Here is a 13,779-nt window from a genome sequence, read left to right on the forward strand (position 1 = left end):
GACTCCTCTGCATACCAAAGTATTCTAGAGTCAAATATGAGGCCACCTGTCCAACAGTTAAAGCTTGGGCAAAACTGGTTCATGCAACAGGACAATGATACCGAACACAGCAGGAAATCTACAACAAAAATAGTTGAAAAGAAAAGAATCAGGGTGTTGCAATGACCTAGTCAAAGTCCAGACCTCAACCTCCTTATAAACCAATACCTACAAACTCCAATGGACTGAAGTAATGTTGTAAAGAAGAGCAGGACAAACTTCTACAACTTACAAGTCATAGAGGAAATGATTACTTCCTACAGCAACATACTACTGCTAAAGGTGATTCTGCAAGCTACTAAATTATGCAGTAAGTATTTCGCAAACTGCTTCTGAATTTTGGCATAGTTTCTGTTAAATTAATAATGACACAGTGTAATATGCCATGTGTTGTTGTTCATCTGAGGTTGTATTTCAGGACTATTAGAAATTGGCTTGTACCAGATTTTTCCAGACACATGAAATCTTGGAATTGAAAGAGGGCATATTTTGTTTTTACAATGACTATTGTTGTCCAACTATTACCAAAAATAGCCCATAAAATCACAAACTATGTCGATTGGGTATGTGTAATATGAAGAACTGACAGCTCTGACAGCCCTGTCTTGGTTAACTGAACAAGAAATGAGCCATCAAGGTGTAAAGTGGAAAGTCAACAATATGTCTACAAAGTGTATGACATGATGAGAGCTGCTCTACAGTTTCTACAGCAGGTGAGTTTGGTTTGATGTTTCACAATAAAACCACTAAAACACCACATTGAGCCTGCAATATGCCAAAAACATCTGACTCAGATCTGTGATTTAAAACAGCAGCAGCGGTGTGAGCGCTGGTTTCTGTCAGATAACTTCATCTTCTTTAGGGTTAGAATGTGAAAATATATGCAACCAAAACACCAAGATTTACGGTCAGGCCAGACAAATATTCCCAGTGAAATACATACCAGCGTCTCACAACACCGGGGTTATTACTTTTGCAACACACACTCAGATTTCATGTGTTTCATGGATGTGATTCAATAACGGACACGTGCATCCAACTATAAGCACAGCTTTCAAAAACAATTTCAAATTTAAGTGCCAGTGTGAAACTCGGCTCTATAAAGCTATTGTGGACACGCTCTAATTCTTAGTTTCATTAAAAGCACACACTCTGTACCAGCTGCTAGTGTAGTATGCAAAGCTTTTGATATCAACATGAACAACTTCGTTACTTTATAAAGGCAGGAAGGTGAACTATGTGTAGATGCTGTCCTTTAAACACAGTCAGTGGGAGATTTTGTGCTTAGATGAGCAGGGCGGCAGGCAAAATAAATGTTCCTTTTTTTGTAGAGTTGCTTCCAGAGAGCCTTGCGACTCCTTGAAGACCTCTGAAACTGTCCAAGTTTCCAGAAATAACACATAACAGCTGTGACATGGGACTGAAGCATTGAACTGCTCTACACAACTCCCAACAACAAGGAGTGAGCAGAGCGCCACCATTAAATACATGCGGTCCAGACGTGGTTTGCATTACTATTTGGGATGGATTCAATTATTCTAATTAACTGAGCCTGCCTGGCAGAATGGAAACAATGTGAATCACCAAAAAAAGGGGCAACCCACATTCACCTTTCCCAGCTAGCACTCTCAGACTAACATAAACCAGTCCATATGTGCTTTAGACTTGGTAATATGAAGACAGTTGTATAATAGATTTCATAATGTGTGGCTTCAGTCTCAGTCAAGTGAAAGCCTCTGGGACTGGACACATCAGACAACACAGACCATGACCAGGAAACACTGTCACATTGACGGATAAGCTGAAAGTCACAGAGCGGAAGTGCATTGTGACAAAAAGCACAGATCAGTGTGATGAAGTGGGATGGGGCGTGACAGTGCCTCTGAGGTTAGTGAGTTAGGAACACTGGAAGGCAATTATCTTGGTTTGTCTTTACCAGATTTTTCTTTGGGCCACACGATACGTCTAGGAGGAGCATTGCCCCTATGATGCGCCCCACTGGCTGCTGGAGGGAGAGAAAGGTCTGTTATATAATGTTTTGTGCCACTGAGGAAAAACATACCAGTACCAAATAAGAAGAAAGGCGAGATATCTGGGTAGTGAACAGGAGCGTATGTTTAAAAGAAAAAGAGATACAGAAGAGAAAGAAGGACTGTGGTGGCTGTCGGCACAGCACTTGTCTTGGCATTGGTGGCGTAAAATGTGATGTGTCCTGGCCAGTGCTGAGGCCAGACTTCCCACCTGGCCAGCGAGAGGGACCGTAAATCATGTTAACGACCCTTATACCATAGACGCCATTGCTGCTCGTGGTAAAAGTGTTAAATACATACCAAGCACATGTGGCAGAATGTGGAGAGGACAAAATTGATTGATTACGGTATGCTCTCACCACATATCGTGTAGCTAAAATCACTAGTCATGAGTTTGTTTATCTTCTTCTGTAGCTGTAGTGTGTGTAAGCGTGCTAAGAGAAGGTAATAACCTGAGGTAGCTGCTTGGAAAAAGAAATAAGTGAAGGGAAAGTGAGTATTCCATTACCGCCAGGTGTGCTGGAACTGTGAGAGGAAGTGACTGTCCTGGATTGTGAGAATGGTCTGGCAACATGATTAGTGGAATGAGAAGGAACCGATGTGCGACGCAGGGTGGTGTTTCTTCCTGCTGTAGGAACAGATGAGCTAATGGGAGAACGAGGAACTTCAGACGACCCGAGAACACCAGGACCTAGATGAGTAGAGAGGCAACTGGAAGTTAGTTAGTTGGGAGCTGGAAGGCTTGACCTAGATGGGATAAATGGTAAAGCATGTACGTGAAAGAGAATGCAGAGGAGCAGACACTGGATGAAATGACAGAGCGCCATAAATGAGATCGAAAGCTAGCCAGACTAATTTGTTTGCGAATGGGCAGGGGTGAGGTGAAGTGTGCTGCACTGAAGATGGAGCCACACATGGAGACAGGAACAACAACAGGACAGGGTGTGTGGGGTGATTGGATGGAGATGGAGATGGGGAAGCAGTGACATTGTCAAATGGTTTGAAATACAACTCAAAGCACCATTCTCTGTGTGGCTTGACAAAAAAGCAGAGATGGTAATGGGACAAACTTGTCATGGTGTTTACCATGATTGTATCTACCAGCCTTCTCTGTAGCCAGGGCAGGTCTTGGTAGAGGCTTGCCCTCTTCTTGTGGACTAGGAGCTGTGTGAAAGAAAACTCACTTTATATCTGGTATAAGATGCATGTGAACATAGTTTTAGTTTTTTTGTTTTTTTGTTTTTTTACAGGGGGCTTACCCTACTACTATTTGCCAGTTGTTGGTTTCAAAATGAATGCATTGACAAAAGTTGTGATCACAATATTTAAGAATTAACTCATACACATGTCATGCAGTTATCCTCTTGGGTTTAACTAAGGTATGGATTACTATCAAAATATGTAACTTACTAAAAGATACATTCTAGCTACTTCTGAGATAAGAGATGTAGAACTCTTTCTTTAAAACAGTTTCTTCATAAACTAATTCCGCCCCCATTAAAAATTAAATAATAACAATTAATAGCTAAGATTTTAATGCTTAAATTGCGGATTACAAATTGTGGATTGAAAAGTAGGGTCTTTACCCGTAGGGACTGCCTGCTTTGAGGTGACCTTGGTGGGATCAGAGTAGGTCCTGGAGTGAGGCTGAAGCCCAGCTTGAGGTTTAGGTTGGGGCTTAGATGGAAGTTGGGGTTGTGACTGGGCCTTTGATGGAAACTGTGGCTTGGTAATGGGTTGAGGTACAACATGGTCCTGGGTATTTTTTGGAGGTTGTGATTTTAACTGTGGCAGAATTTTTGGTGGAGAGTTTTGTTTATCCCTAATTATTGGCTTTGAATGACTTTTTGGAAGTTGAGTTGATGGGTGAAGCTTGGGCTGCCTTTTTGGTTGAGAGAGTGGTTGGGGCTTAGTTTGGTTCTTGGGCTCGGGTTGTGTTGAGGGTTTGGAATGGGAAGAAATTATGCTTGGTTTTGATGCTGGTTGGATTCCAGACTTGCGCCTGGTACTTACACCTGGCTGTTGTTGTGGTGTCTTTGGTTTATGTGGTGGATTTGGAGATTTATTTTGTGGATGAGGTTGAGGTTGAGTTTGAGTCTTTAGCGGTCTTTTCTTGGTATAGGGAATGTGCTGGGGTATTGGATAAGTGGATTGAATAGATGGCACAGGAGTGGTTTGGGAACTTAGTTGATCTTGTCTCTGAGGCTGTGTCTGGGTCTTATGTACCTCTTGTGCTAGTGGTTGGGCCTGGCGTTTGGTGTAGGGTGTTGGCTGAGGCTGTGGTTCTGATTCAAGATGTGGTGTGGTTTGAAGATGTGATTGGGGTTTTGGTTTTGTCTGAGGCAGTGAAAGGGGGTGGGTATGCTCTGTAGGCTGGGATACTGCCAGGTGTTGTTGAGGTTGGGTGTGGAGTTTGGGCTGGAATGTTGTTTGGATTTGCAGTTGAGGTTTTGTTTGAAATATAGGCTGGGCTGTTGATAGGGGTTTTGGCTGTGCATGGAGCTTAGTACGGGCTGTTGTGTGGGGTTGTAGTTGGATCGGGACTTTCTGCTGGAGTGTTGTGTGGGGTTGTGGTTTCATTTGAATTTTGGACTGGGGTGTTGTGTGGGGTTGTAGTTTGGTTTGGACCTTTAATTGGGGTGTTGTGTGGGGTAGTGGTTGGATCTGAATTATAGACTGGGGTGTTATGTGGAGTTTTGATGTGGTTTGGACTTTGATTTGGGGTGTTGTGTGGGGTTGTGTCACAGTTTGGTCAGTGGGCTTTGGGAGACGTTGAGCATTAACTCTGGGCTTCATTTGAGGCTGTTGGGGTTTGGGCTTTGGTAGTCCTGAATACTGTTGCTGGAGCTTCAAGTTAGGTTGAGGTTGTACGTGCCCTCCATGATTCTCCACATTTGCCTGGACTACTGGCACAGGTGCCATGGTGGTTGTTATATGTAGTAAAGGATGGAGCTTGGGAGTTAATGGGACCTCAGATCTGGAGAGGTCTCCTCCTCCTGGGTTATGTGAGAAAAAGAAAAGATGCCCATGAAGCCACAGTTGTGTACTGTAAAATTTCAAAAATAATCTTCTGTTCCATTTACAAAATGTAAAAAAAATATATACATATATTTTTTTTCATCATCCAGGAAAGACATAAAAGCAAGAGAGCCAACAGTTTAGACCAACTGATGTGCTACTCAGAGCAATTATTGAAAAAAAAAGAAAACAAGCAACACTGCTCTATGTTTGTCTCATAGGCCAAGTGCAATTTCAATGGCAGATAGAGCTTGTGCAGGTATTATGTGTTATGACAGGAACGGCTATTGTTGTTAAGTGTGATGAGCATCTAAATTCACTGATTATGATGACTTAGTGTGGAAGTTTGATAGACCATTCTAACCTGGTTGTTCAATCTAATGAGATGTTCCCATCAATGAGCAAGAATGAAGAAAAAGAGGAAGTCAAAAAAGAAGAGAAGGAAACGAGGAAAACAATAGTATTGTTATAAAGTTTTCCATTCTCACAACTTTATATCTATACACCACCTCAGTGGATCTCAGCACAAACAGTGATGTTAATGCCGTTCAGCTTTGATTCATGGATTTAAACAAAACAGACAAAAAACAGTTGATTTGATCATGCACCAAAGTCTCTGCTCTTTTGGTCTGTACTGCTCCCATTAACATTTAGCATATCCTGAAAACACAGGGAGCTGTGTAGAAAATGGATGTAATTTCAAATTATAGTTAGCCCCTTGAATTAAAGCTACAACTTCAGTAACAGATCAATTTTATCCAATTTTAAACTACACGGCCAAAAGTTTGGAATGATCTCCATTTACTTGAGGAACTGACTATATCCCATTTTGTGTTTCAGTGTCTACCTTCATGGTTTCAAAATACATTTCCAGCACTGTGTTTCTGCAGATCCCTGTGTTTGAGAACATAAATGTAAAAAAGAGGGAACAGACGACAGTGAAATACAGGGAAGAAAAAGGAATAACATAGTTTGTTGAAGTTCCTGTTGGAAGAAGAGAAAAAATTCCATCATGCAGTTTATTCATGCAGATTTCCACTGCCACCAACTCCACTGCATTAAAAGCAAAAGCCTCTAATCATCCACAAATGGTAATAACCACACTGTGAATCCTGAAATAAAAATAAAGAGTTTAACATACCAACAAAAAAAATGCTAGACATGGAAATACAAAAAACTTTTTAAAAAATACAGTGGATATATCTGAGATATAATTTGGAATATGTATGATATGACTGAAATCAATTTTTTTGAATGAGCAGCAGTTAATGAGGTTCTCAGAGCTCATTAAAAGTCACTAATATCTCAGGAATATAAAATCGTTTTGGCTTGCAGGCTTGTTCAACTAACTTTCAACAACTGAACCCTGAGAACATCATCAACAATCTCTGCAAGCTTTTGTTGTTTACCTAAAATCCCATGCATCCAAGATCACCCACATTATTGCAGCCCAAACAGCTGCTCATGCAACTAGTGCAATTCCGTCCATCATTTTACACAGCTGAAATGAGAGCCATGAAGCTTTTCAAAAAGAACCATGATTCTCTGTTTACCAATTGGCTGTTTGTTGATCACAGCAGGTGGAGGTCCACGAGTAGACAGGGTTTCCTTAGTAGTAGTTGTGGTTTTGGTTGTGGTTGTGGTTGGCGCTAAGAAAAATAGTGTATGTTAGTATAACCAAGAGAAAAGGTATGGGTCTACAACCTGTAGAATGTGCAGGGCAATATTGTTTGTATAATAAAAATTAGCTTTCACGACAGCGATAGAGAAGTCAGTGTCAGACATGAGGTCCAGAGATCTTTCTGACCTCTGAACTCAGTTTTAGGTCAGAAAAATCATTACCAAGAGTCGTCTGTGTGGCTATGTTCCTGGAGAAGGGCAGTCTGCCCCTGGTCTTGTTTTGGACTGACAAGGACAAAGCAGAGATTAAAGTCAAGGAGAGAAAAATTACAATGGCTTAATTTTCACTTCTGAAAAGCGGTAAATGATCATGATTAGTCAGTCATTTAAAAACAGCAAAATGTGTTTTGAAAGAGTCAGTTCACTAAACGTTTTGCACAAAAATGTTTAGTGCTGGTTTAATCCTCCAATATTAAACAATTAGGAAATAATTCAAATGTGCATTAATTGATTTTGGTGTCAACAGAAACAATTTGTAGATGCAATGCTGACATTTCATCCCTCTGTCGTATTAATACTCTTTACCGTCTTTTAAAATGTAGAAGTGAATAGCAACCCTTTTGACATTACTGTACACCGCCTAACATTACAACACTCCACACCATCATAATTGCTGTAGAAAGTTAGTTGATTTACCTTATCAAAACTAATCTTTTTAGACTGCGTTCAGTGGAATTGTGTTAAGCATTTGAGTATGTTGTTTATTATCAGAGAGATTAATTCATGCTGTGGTATGACAACAACCTCAAACATATAATCACATTAAAGACAAATCACTTTAAGGAACATAAAAAAAGGAGTCCAACGGATGATATCACCCCCACAGAAAATTCTTCATAACTTTATTGAGTCACTCAGGCATTACTTGAAGAGAAAGAAGAGCTAGAAAAGATGGAAAATCCGTGGAAAGTTCTTGTAGATGTTTGGAATACAGTGCTGAGTACTGTTAAAAACTGTACTTTGCATGCCCAGCTAAGTAAAATTATTTTAGAAGCTGGAGGTATATGGGGAAATCCTGTCCGCAGAACAATAAATTATGGCTTTATTAATATTTCCAGTGTTAAATCTTAAGGTAGGGGTCAGTGGAAAGGAATTCAAACAGAGATCTCTAAGCAGCAGTAGATTCTGCCTTCTGTATCAAATTCAACTCAGCAGTGTCTCTCTGTTTGCTTACCTGAGGAAGTGAGGTGAGGAAATGAGGGCAAGGAATGGGGACCTGAAGGTACAGGTTTCTGATGGGTGAAAGGCAAAAAAGACATGAAGAAAAAGTGGGTTTAGTCTATGACTATCATAACAGGTGAAAAGAATTAGTATTTGGGCTGTACCATGTCTTTTCCTTTGTTGCATAACCTATAACCTATGGCCTCTTTACACCATGTCAAGTTGGTAAAGTCCCTAGTGAGACTCTTGTTATTCAAAGCTTTCCTTTAAGGGCAAGTCCTGAGGCTAAATCTCAACAGCTGTGCTGTTTTGTGAGATTGGCATGATAGAGCAGAGCCGCGCTGTTAGAAAATTTGTGCCACTTTTCTTTTCTGAACTCTTTTCAGCATTATTATCCCTCCTCCCTTGTGCCTCCAACTCATCTCCCTTTTTTTAAATCCCCATTCAAGTTAGCTGTAGCTGCAGACTGCTCTCTTTGGCTTGACTGCTCTCTCAGTCCTGGCTGCATCAATGCCGTTTCCATTCAGCAGTTGGATGGAAAATTAATGAGGCAAACAACCCTGAGAATAGCATAAGCTCACCAAAGTGTACAAGGACTCTAAAGCAGATTGCCCGTTCCAAATGCACAACCAGTTCCTTTTTGTTTTCTTTGATAAATGGAAGTATACCTGTGCCATTTCATTACACACACTTGTTTACTGCAATACTGAGCCTATTCGACCTCTAGTAGCATGTGTATCCACATAAGAATAGAATAAAACACTGAATATTTGGGTTTGTTTCAATAACAAACTGGCTGTGTCCATTACATACCGCAGGGCTGACTGGAGGCCTAAAGATTTTCCTGATGACCTTCTCTAGAAACACAAGAGAAGAATCAGTAAATAAGTGACTTCAGTGGAAGAAACAATGTGAAAGGAAAAAAAATGGTTCGATTCAGTAACTGGAAATGCAGTACTGCACTGTAGCCTTGTCATGCTCACATAATCGGTAAAGACTGAAGCCCTATCTAAACATGCACTGCAGCCCTGAAGTCCTCTAGTCTTTAACAGAGCAGATTTTGGGATTGCACATGTCAGACTGAATGCTGAATTGTCTTTAACCTGCTCTCAGACGACGAGACAACCAGATTCTTATGACTCTGTTCTTATACGAAAATGAGTTGTAGCATTTGTCCCAGAAATTTCTACCTTTTTCCTAGCACTACCTGTCAATCCATGTTTTTATTAAGATGTTAAAATAATTGTAGTCAGATTCGAGGTATTTGCTACAGAAGGTGATAATATGGCTAAGCAAAGAAGTCAAACTTGCCTTCGACTCCTGGCATGCTGATGTTGTGAACAACCGGCCTGCTCCACACACCGGTGCCATCCTTAGAATTTGGCTGGACACCAAACTCATAGACTGTGTTTGGCTTCAGTTTGTCAATGACTGTATCGCTTGTTGGACAGGTCTGGTAGTTCCACTTCCTGTTCTTCTCACGGTAACGCACTGTGTAGTGTCTGAGAACAAGACACAGAACAAACAGAACAACTCACACACAATGCATCCACTAATGATCACATCTGGAGGCATGATGCAAGAAGTACAAGGAGAATACGATGCTACTGTTGTAATATTTTTTCATTTTCTTTTTAGCGAAACCTTGCGTGCTAACGATGCTGTCAATTAATTCCATTTCATTAAGCAAAGTGACAAATGAATCTTTCCATGCCACATTTCCATTTCTCTTGGATTTCCCTTGGCTACATGGGGCGCCTTGAACCCATCTTCTTAAAAGATGGAGTCAAAATCAGAAATCCCCCTGAAAATGGTTCAATCAAATTTATTGCTGTGTATCGCTGCCATCATCTGAACTGCACAGTGAGGTCGTGATTTGACTTGACTTGAGTCTGTGGCACAACTTAGTTTCTTTCCTTTCCTTTAACAGAACCAACAAACACATGGTTATTAATCTTTATATAAGACATACATATGAAAATAATATTTAACCACTGGAAGATTTGTTGCAAACAACAGAACCGTCACTTTAAAAAAAAGTAGTACTTCATCAAACACAATCTGTGTCACAGATTGTTGACTCCTAAACACCTGTGTGCACAGGCTGCCCTGGATCCACTGCTAAGTAACACGAGAGGCTTCAGGGACTCATTTACTGTTTGTGCACTTATTCCAGACTCTCTGCAGCAAATGTGTGTGTGAGAGGATAGAGATTGGACAGAGAAAGATTTATTCCACCAGCTGTTACTGAGCTCATCGTAACAACAGTACAGCATTGGTACAAGAAAATCTCAAAACCCTAGACTGGTACTTTAGGAAAAAAGTACAAGCATTTAGTCTAGTTTGGCTGCAGTGACAGTTATGCCACTGGTAAGCATTAATATATTGCAAGCAGTAAAAGGGACGGGTGCATAACATATCCTTAGAATAACAGATGTCCTCATTCACTTCTGAGGAGCTGGGTCAGTGGGATTGATAGCAATAACTGCACAAAGCTCAATTGAATACTCCAATTTGCTTTTGTGACTTCAAAACCTCTGAGCTGGCAAACATAACACATTTTTAAAATCACTCCAACTAATACCTCCCAAAGATGGATATATCTGATGTCTATATGATATAAACATTCAAAAATTCACCACAAACCTTAAAAAACAATAAAAACAGCAACACACTCCGTATAGCCCCATACATAATGAAGGTTCTCTTAAATTATTCTTAAACAAATTCAGCAAAACTTTTTTTTAAATTAAAAAACAGTTCATTTGACATAGTTATAATCAGGGCGGCACATAAGTGGTCCGCAGGTGCGCATTCGCTGTCAAAATAAAAGACGCACCACCAGATAAGAAGTTGGAACGCGCGTTTCCGTACATAAGATCCGTAAATTCCGAGAATACGCGCTTCTTTTGCGGTGGAGGAACACCAAAGTAATTGCTTATGGAGCTTGCTTCTTCGACATCTTTAAGAGTTCTGAACAAATGTGTGTCCTCCTCCAGAACATCTTATGTACGCAAACGTGCGTTCCAACTTCTTATCTGGTGTGTCTTTTATTTTGACAGCGAATGCGCACCTGCGGACCACTTATGTTCAGCCCTGGTTATAATGTTGCCAAACTGCCAAAATTAAAAAAACAGACTAAATGATAAGATATTAACATTATATTGTGTTTATATTACCAAAGTCACAATGGTTCTGTCTCATTTTTTAAAGAAAAGCCTGCTTTGCGCAATGACACATTTAAGCTCACCCATCCTCCAGACAGTCATTCATGACGTTGCCTTCATAAGGGGTCTTCAGCAGTGTCCCCCAGGACAGAAGAACTGAGGTTGGCGTCACCGACCCAATGACCAGGTGCAGCGGCTTCTGCAATTCCACTTTACCTGAGAAAAGGTTTGCATCTTACTAAATGTGCAAAAAACACTTTCAGCAAGTCACATTGGTGATAACTTCCTTTGCTTTAAGCAGACATACCTGTGCACTGCTTCTTCACCTCGTTAGCAGGAATAGGCTGGACAGCTATAAGGTACTTGGGCTCAGCATCTAAAAGCAGAAGAACAAACTGCAGGTTATATTTCCTCTGAGCCTCAGCAGCAAACACAATGTATTGATGAACACCTGGTCCTGCAGGGCACATCACCAGGCTTTCTTACCAAACTCTGTCTCATATGGTTTTCCATCTTCTGGCAGCTGAATGAACTGTTTGGAGAACATGCTGCCGCCGTATCCCAGGATGTATCCCTCCAGCCTGGTGTCAGTGTTGGGACGCAAAAACTTCATCACAATGGTGTCTCCTGTGGTGCTGATGCGGACTTTCATGTTTTGGCGTCTCACTGAGGAAGCAGCATCAGATTTATGTATTTTCTTTTACATTTTCTTTTGTTTCTTTCTTTTTTCTGCAGAGGTACAAAAACTGTCATTTTCAGTACCTACACCTTCTCAGACTTTTCTGCTGTCCACTACTTCAAAAGCAACAAAGTAGCAAGTACAGTAAAAGCAGAGATTTGTCTGGTTGAAGTTCAACTGAGGTACAAGACAATAGTTGTGATTTCTAAGCAGGCACATGTCTGCTTGCTTTCCAAATTGATAAGAACATTATTGTTTTCTGCAAACTACAAACATCATAAACTGCAGCTTGTTGCAGTGATCAAGGACTTTGAAGTGCTCTGAAGCAGCTTTTAAAAACAGCAGTGCATATCCAATCTTTGATCATTTCAGATATCAAAAAAAAAGATCAGCAAAGCTGGAACATTCTTGTCTTGATTTGAAAACTGGCAAACACAAACACAAAGAATACAGTCCCAGTCAGATAGGACAAATGCTAGATGAGAACAGGCACTAAAGAGGAAGAGAGCTTCCCCAGAATGCACACCATGGCTGTATTTTCATGGTGACCTAGAAGAAACCTTCAGCGCTGACACGTCCCATGGAAAATGATCTGTCTTGGCTTTAAAACAATCTGCTTATCTATATTAAATGGTGTCATAAATTCCTGAAAAAGTTGGCATCATCATAAAGTCAAGGAAAAAGGAACTCTCCGTGTCTTCAAACACAATATGTGGAAAAGTTTGTTTACCTTTTCTCATTATTTGCCTCTGTCATGTGGCCCGTCACACTAGCCAATAACTAGGAATGCTAACAATTAGCCAATTTACAATAGGAATACTAATAAACATCAGAGAATTGAGACAAGTGCAGCTGCTCCAGGAGTGTGACTGACCCTTGCCTGATGCACATGTAAAGCAAAAACACCAGTGCACACTTGGATAATACGCTGTGAGCAGTAATGATGGAAAGACTGTCAGTCTGCTTTAATTCAGTGACGTCATCCTCTGCATCTTTAAATATTTTTTTGCAGTGGATCTCACAATTGAGCCTACATGCACTAAATTGCTCATAGTCTACAAGGTTTAAAACAATGGGCTTTCTGCTTGGATTACAACTTGTATCACAGTCTCCACAGCACATGTCCTTGGCTCATATTTCAGTTAAATGAAATAGTGGAACTTTGCAGGAGGAATACTGCCAGGAAGCAGCCAAATGCCAAAACAGACACTGACAGTGAAAGAGGGGGAAGCCCTGGATTTGAAAAATACCCTTATGCTTTTCCAGCGATGTGTTTCCTGTAAAATCTGCATTTGTTTCGATTCTCACATCAGTATTTCCGATAAAAACAAGAAACTGGTGCAGGGGGAGATGGGCTCAGAGTGCATAAAATATTAGGAAACTTCTGGCAACACGTTTTAAACTCCAGAACAAGCAAACATCGAATCTGCCCCATGACAACCTGCCCAAAGCCCGGTCATCTGGCCCATGCAACGCTTACACACTGTTAAGGCTTATCTGTATTTCCAGAGAAAAATGAATAAAGGTTTAGGAATGAATCCAGTCAAAGTGCTGACAATAAATCAAGTACAGTGAAAAGGAAAAGCACTGATGTTCAAGCTGTTTTTACACATGAAATGTAACTTTTACTTTTACGTTTGCTGCTGTAAAATACTTGTTTTGATTTAGGCAAGGGTGTAGCCCGAATAAAGCAGAGGGGGGCAGGACACAGGACAGCCACTCACAAGACCATCATTACCTGTGCTTCTCTTAAATCAGAGCAAACCATCATCACACAAAGACCTGGCAAGTTATGGACCATTTAATGTCAAACAGTGTGTTCTCACATGCACCTAGAAGAGTTCAGAGCTGAAATTAAAATCTCACCCCTAATAACCAAGGACGGAGTACTGAACAGGCCAAAAGGAGGGTCAAAAAAGGGAACCAAAACAACAAATTCATTTTTTCCTGTTTAGATCTGTGACCTGTTACATAAGCGTGCTGGAGGAGCTTTTGCAGCTCTGCC

General features: G+C 40.6%; 1 protein-coding gene across 7 annotated transcripts in view; it reads right to left on the reverse strand.

Annotated features, from left to right (window-relative positions):
• The window catches only part of abi3bpa (ABI family, member 3 (NESH) binding protein a), a 44,290-nt gene that overhangs the window by 8,121 nt on the left and 22,390 nt on the right, over positions 1–13,779 (reverse strand). For 3 of the 7 annotated variants that reach the window (XM_082508033.1, XM_082508031.1, XM_082508029.1), the window contains exons 2-13: positions 11,582–11,761; positions 11,403–11,471; positions 11,179–11,311; positions 9,240–9,430; positions 8,742–8,785; positions 7,942–7,999; positions 6,930–6,992; positions 6,641–6,736; positions 3,656–5,065; positions 3,156–3,233; positions 2,578–2,760; positions 1,976–2,044 (exon numbers count right to left, since the gene is read on the reverse strand). In XM_082508033.1, the coding sequence (XP_082364159.1) occupies positions 1,976–2,044; positions 2,578–2,760; positions 3,156–3,233; positions 3,656–5,065; positions 6,641–6,736; positions 6,930–6,992; positions 7,942–7,999; positions 8,742–8,785; positions 9,240–9,430; positions 11,179–11,311; positions 11,403–11,471; positions 11,582–11,761 (2,574 nt within the window). The remainder of the gene's footprint in view (positions 1–1,975; positions 2,045–2,577; positions 2,761–3,155; positions 3,234–3,655; positions 5,066–6,640; positions 6,737–6,929; positions 6,993–7,941; positions 8,000–8,741; positions 8,786–9,239; positions 9,431–11,178; positions 11,312–11,402; positions 11,472–11,581; positions 11,762–13,779) is intronic. The other 4 variants (XM_082508030.1, XM_082508032.1, XM_082508034.1 and 1 more) reach the window with 4 other exon arrangements.

This window comes from Aulonocara stuartgranti (genome assembly GCF_965226115.1).
Source record: "Aulonocara stuartgranti genome assembly, chromosome: 16".
Lineage (NCBI taxonomy): Eukaryota > Metazoa > Chordata > Actinopteri > Cichliformes > Cichlidae > Aulonocara > Aulonocara stuartgranti.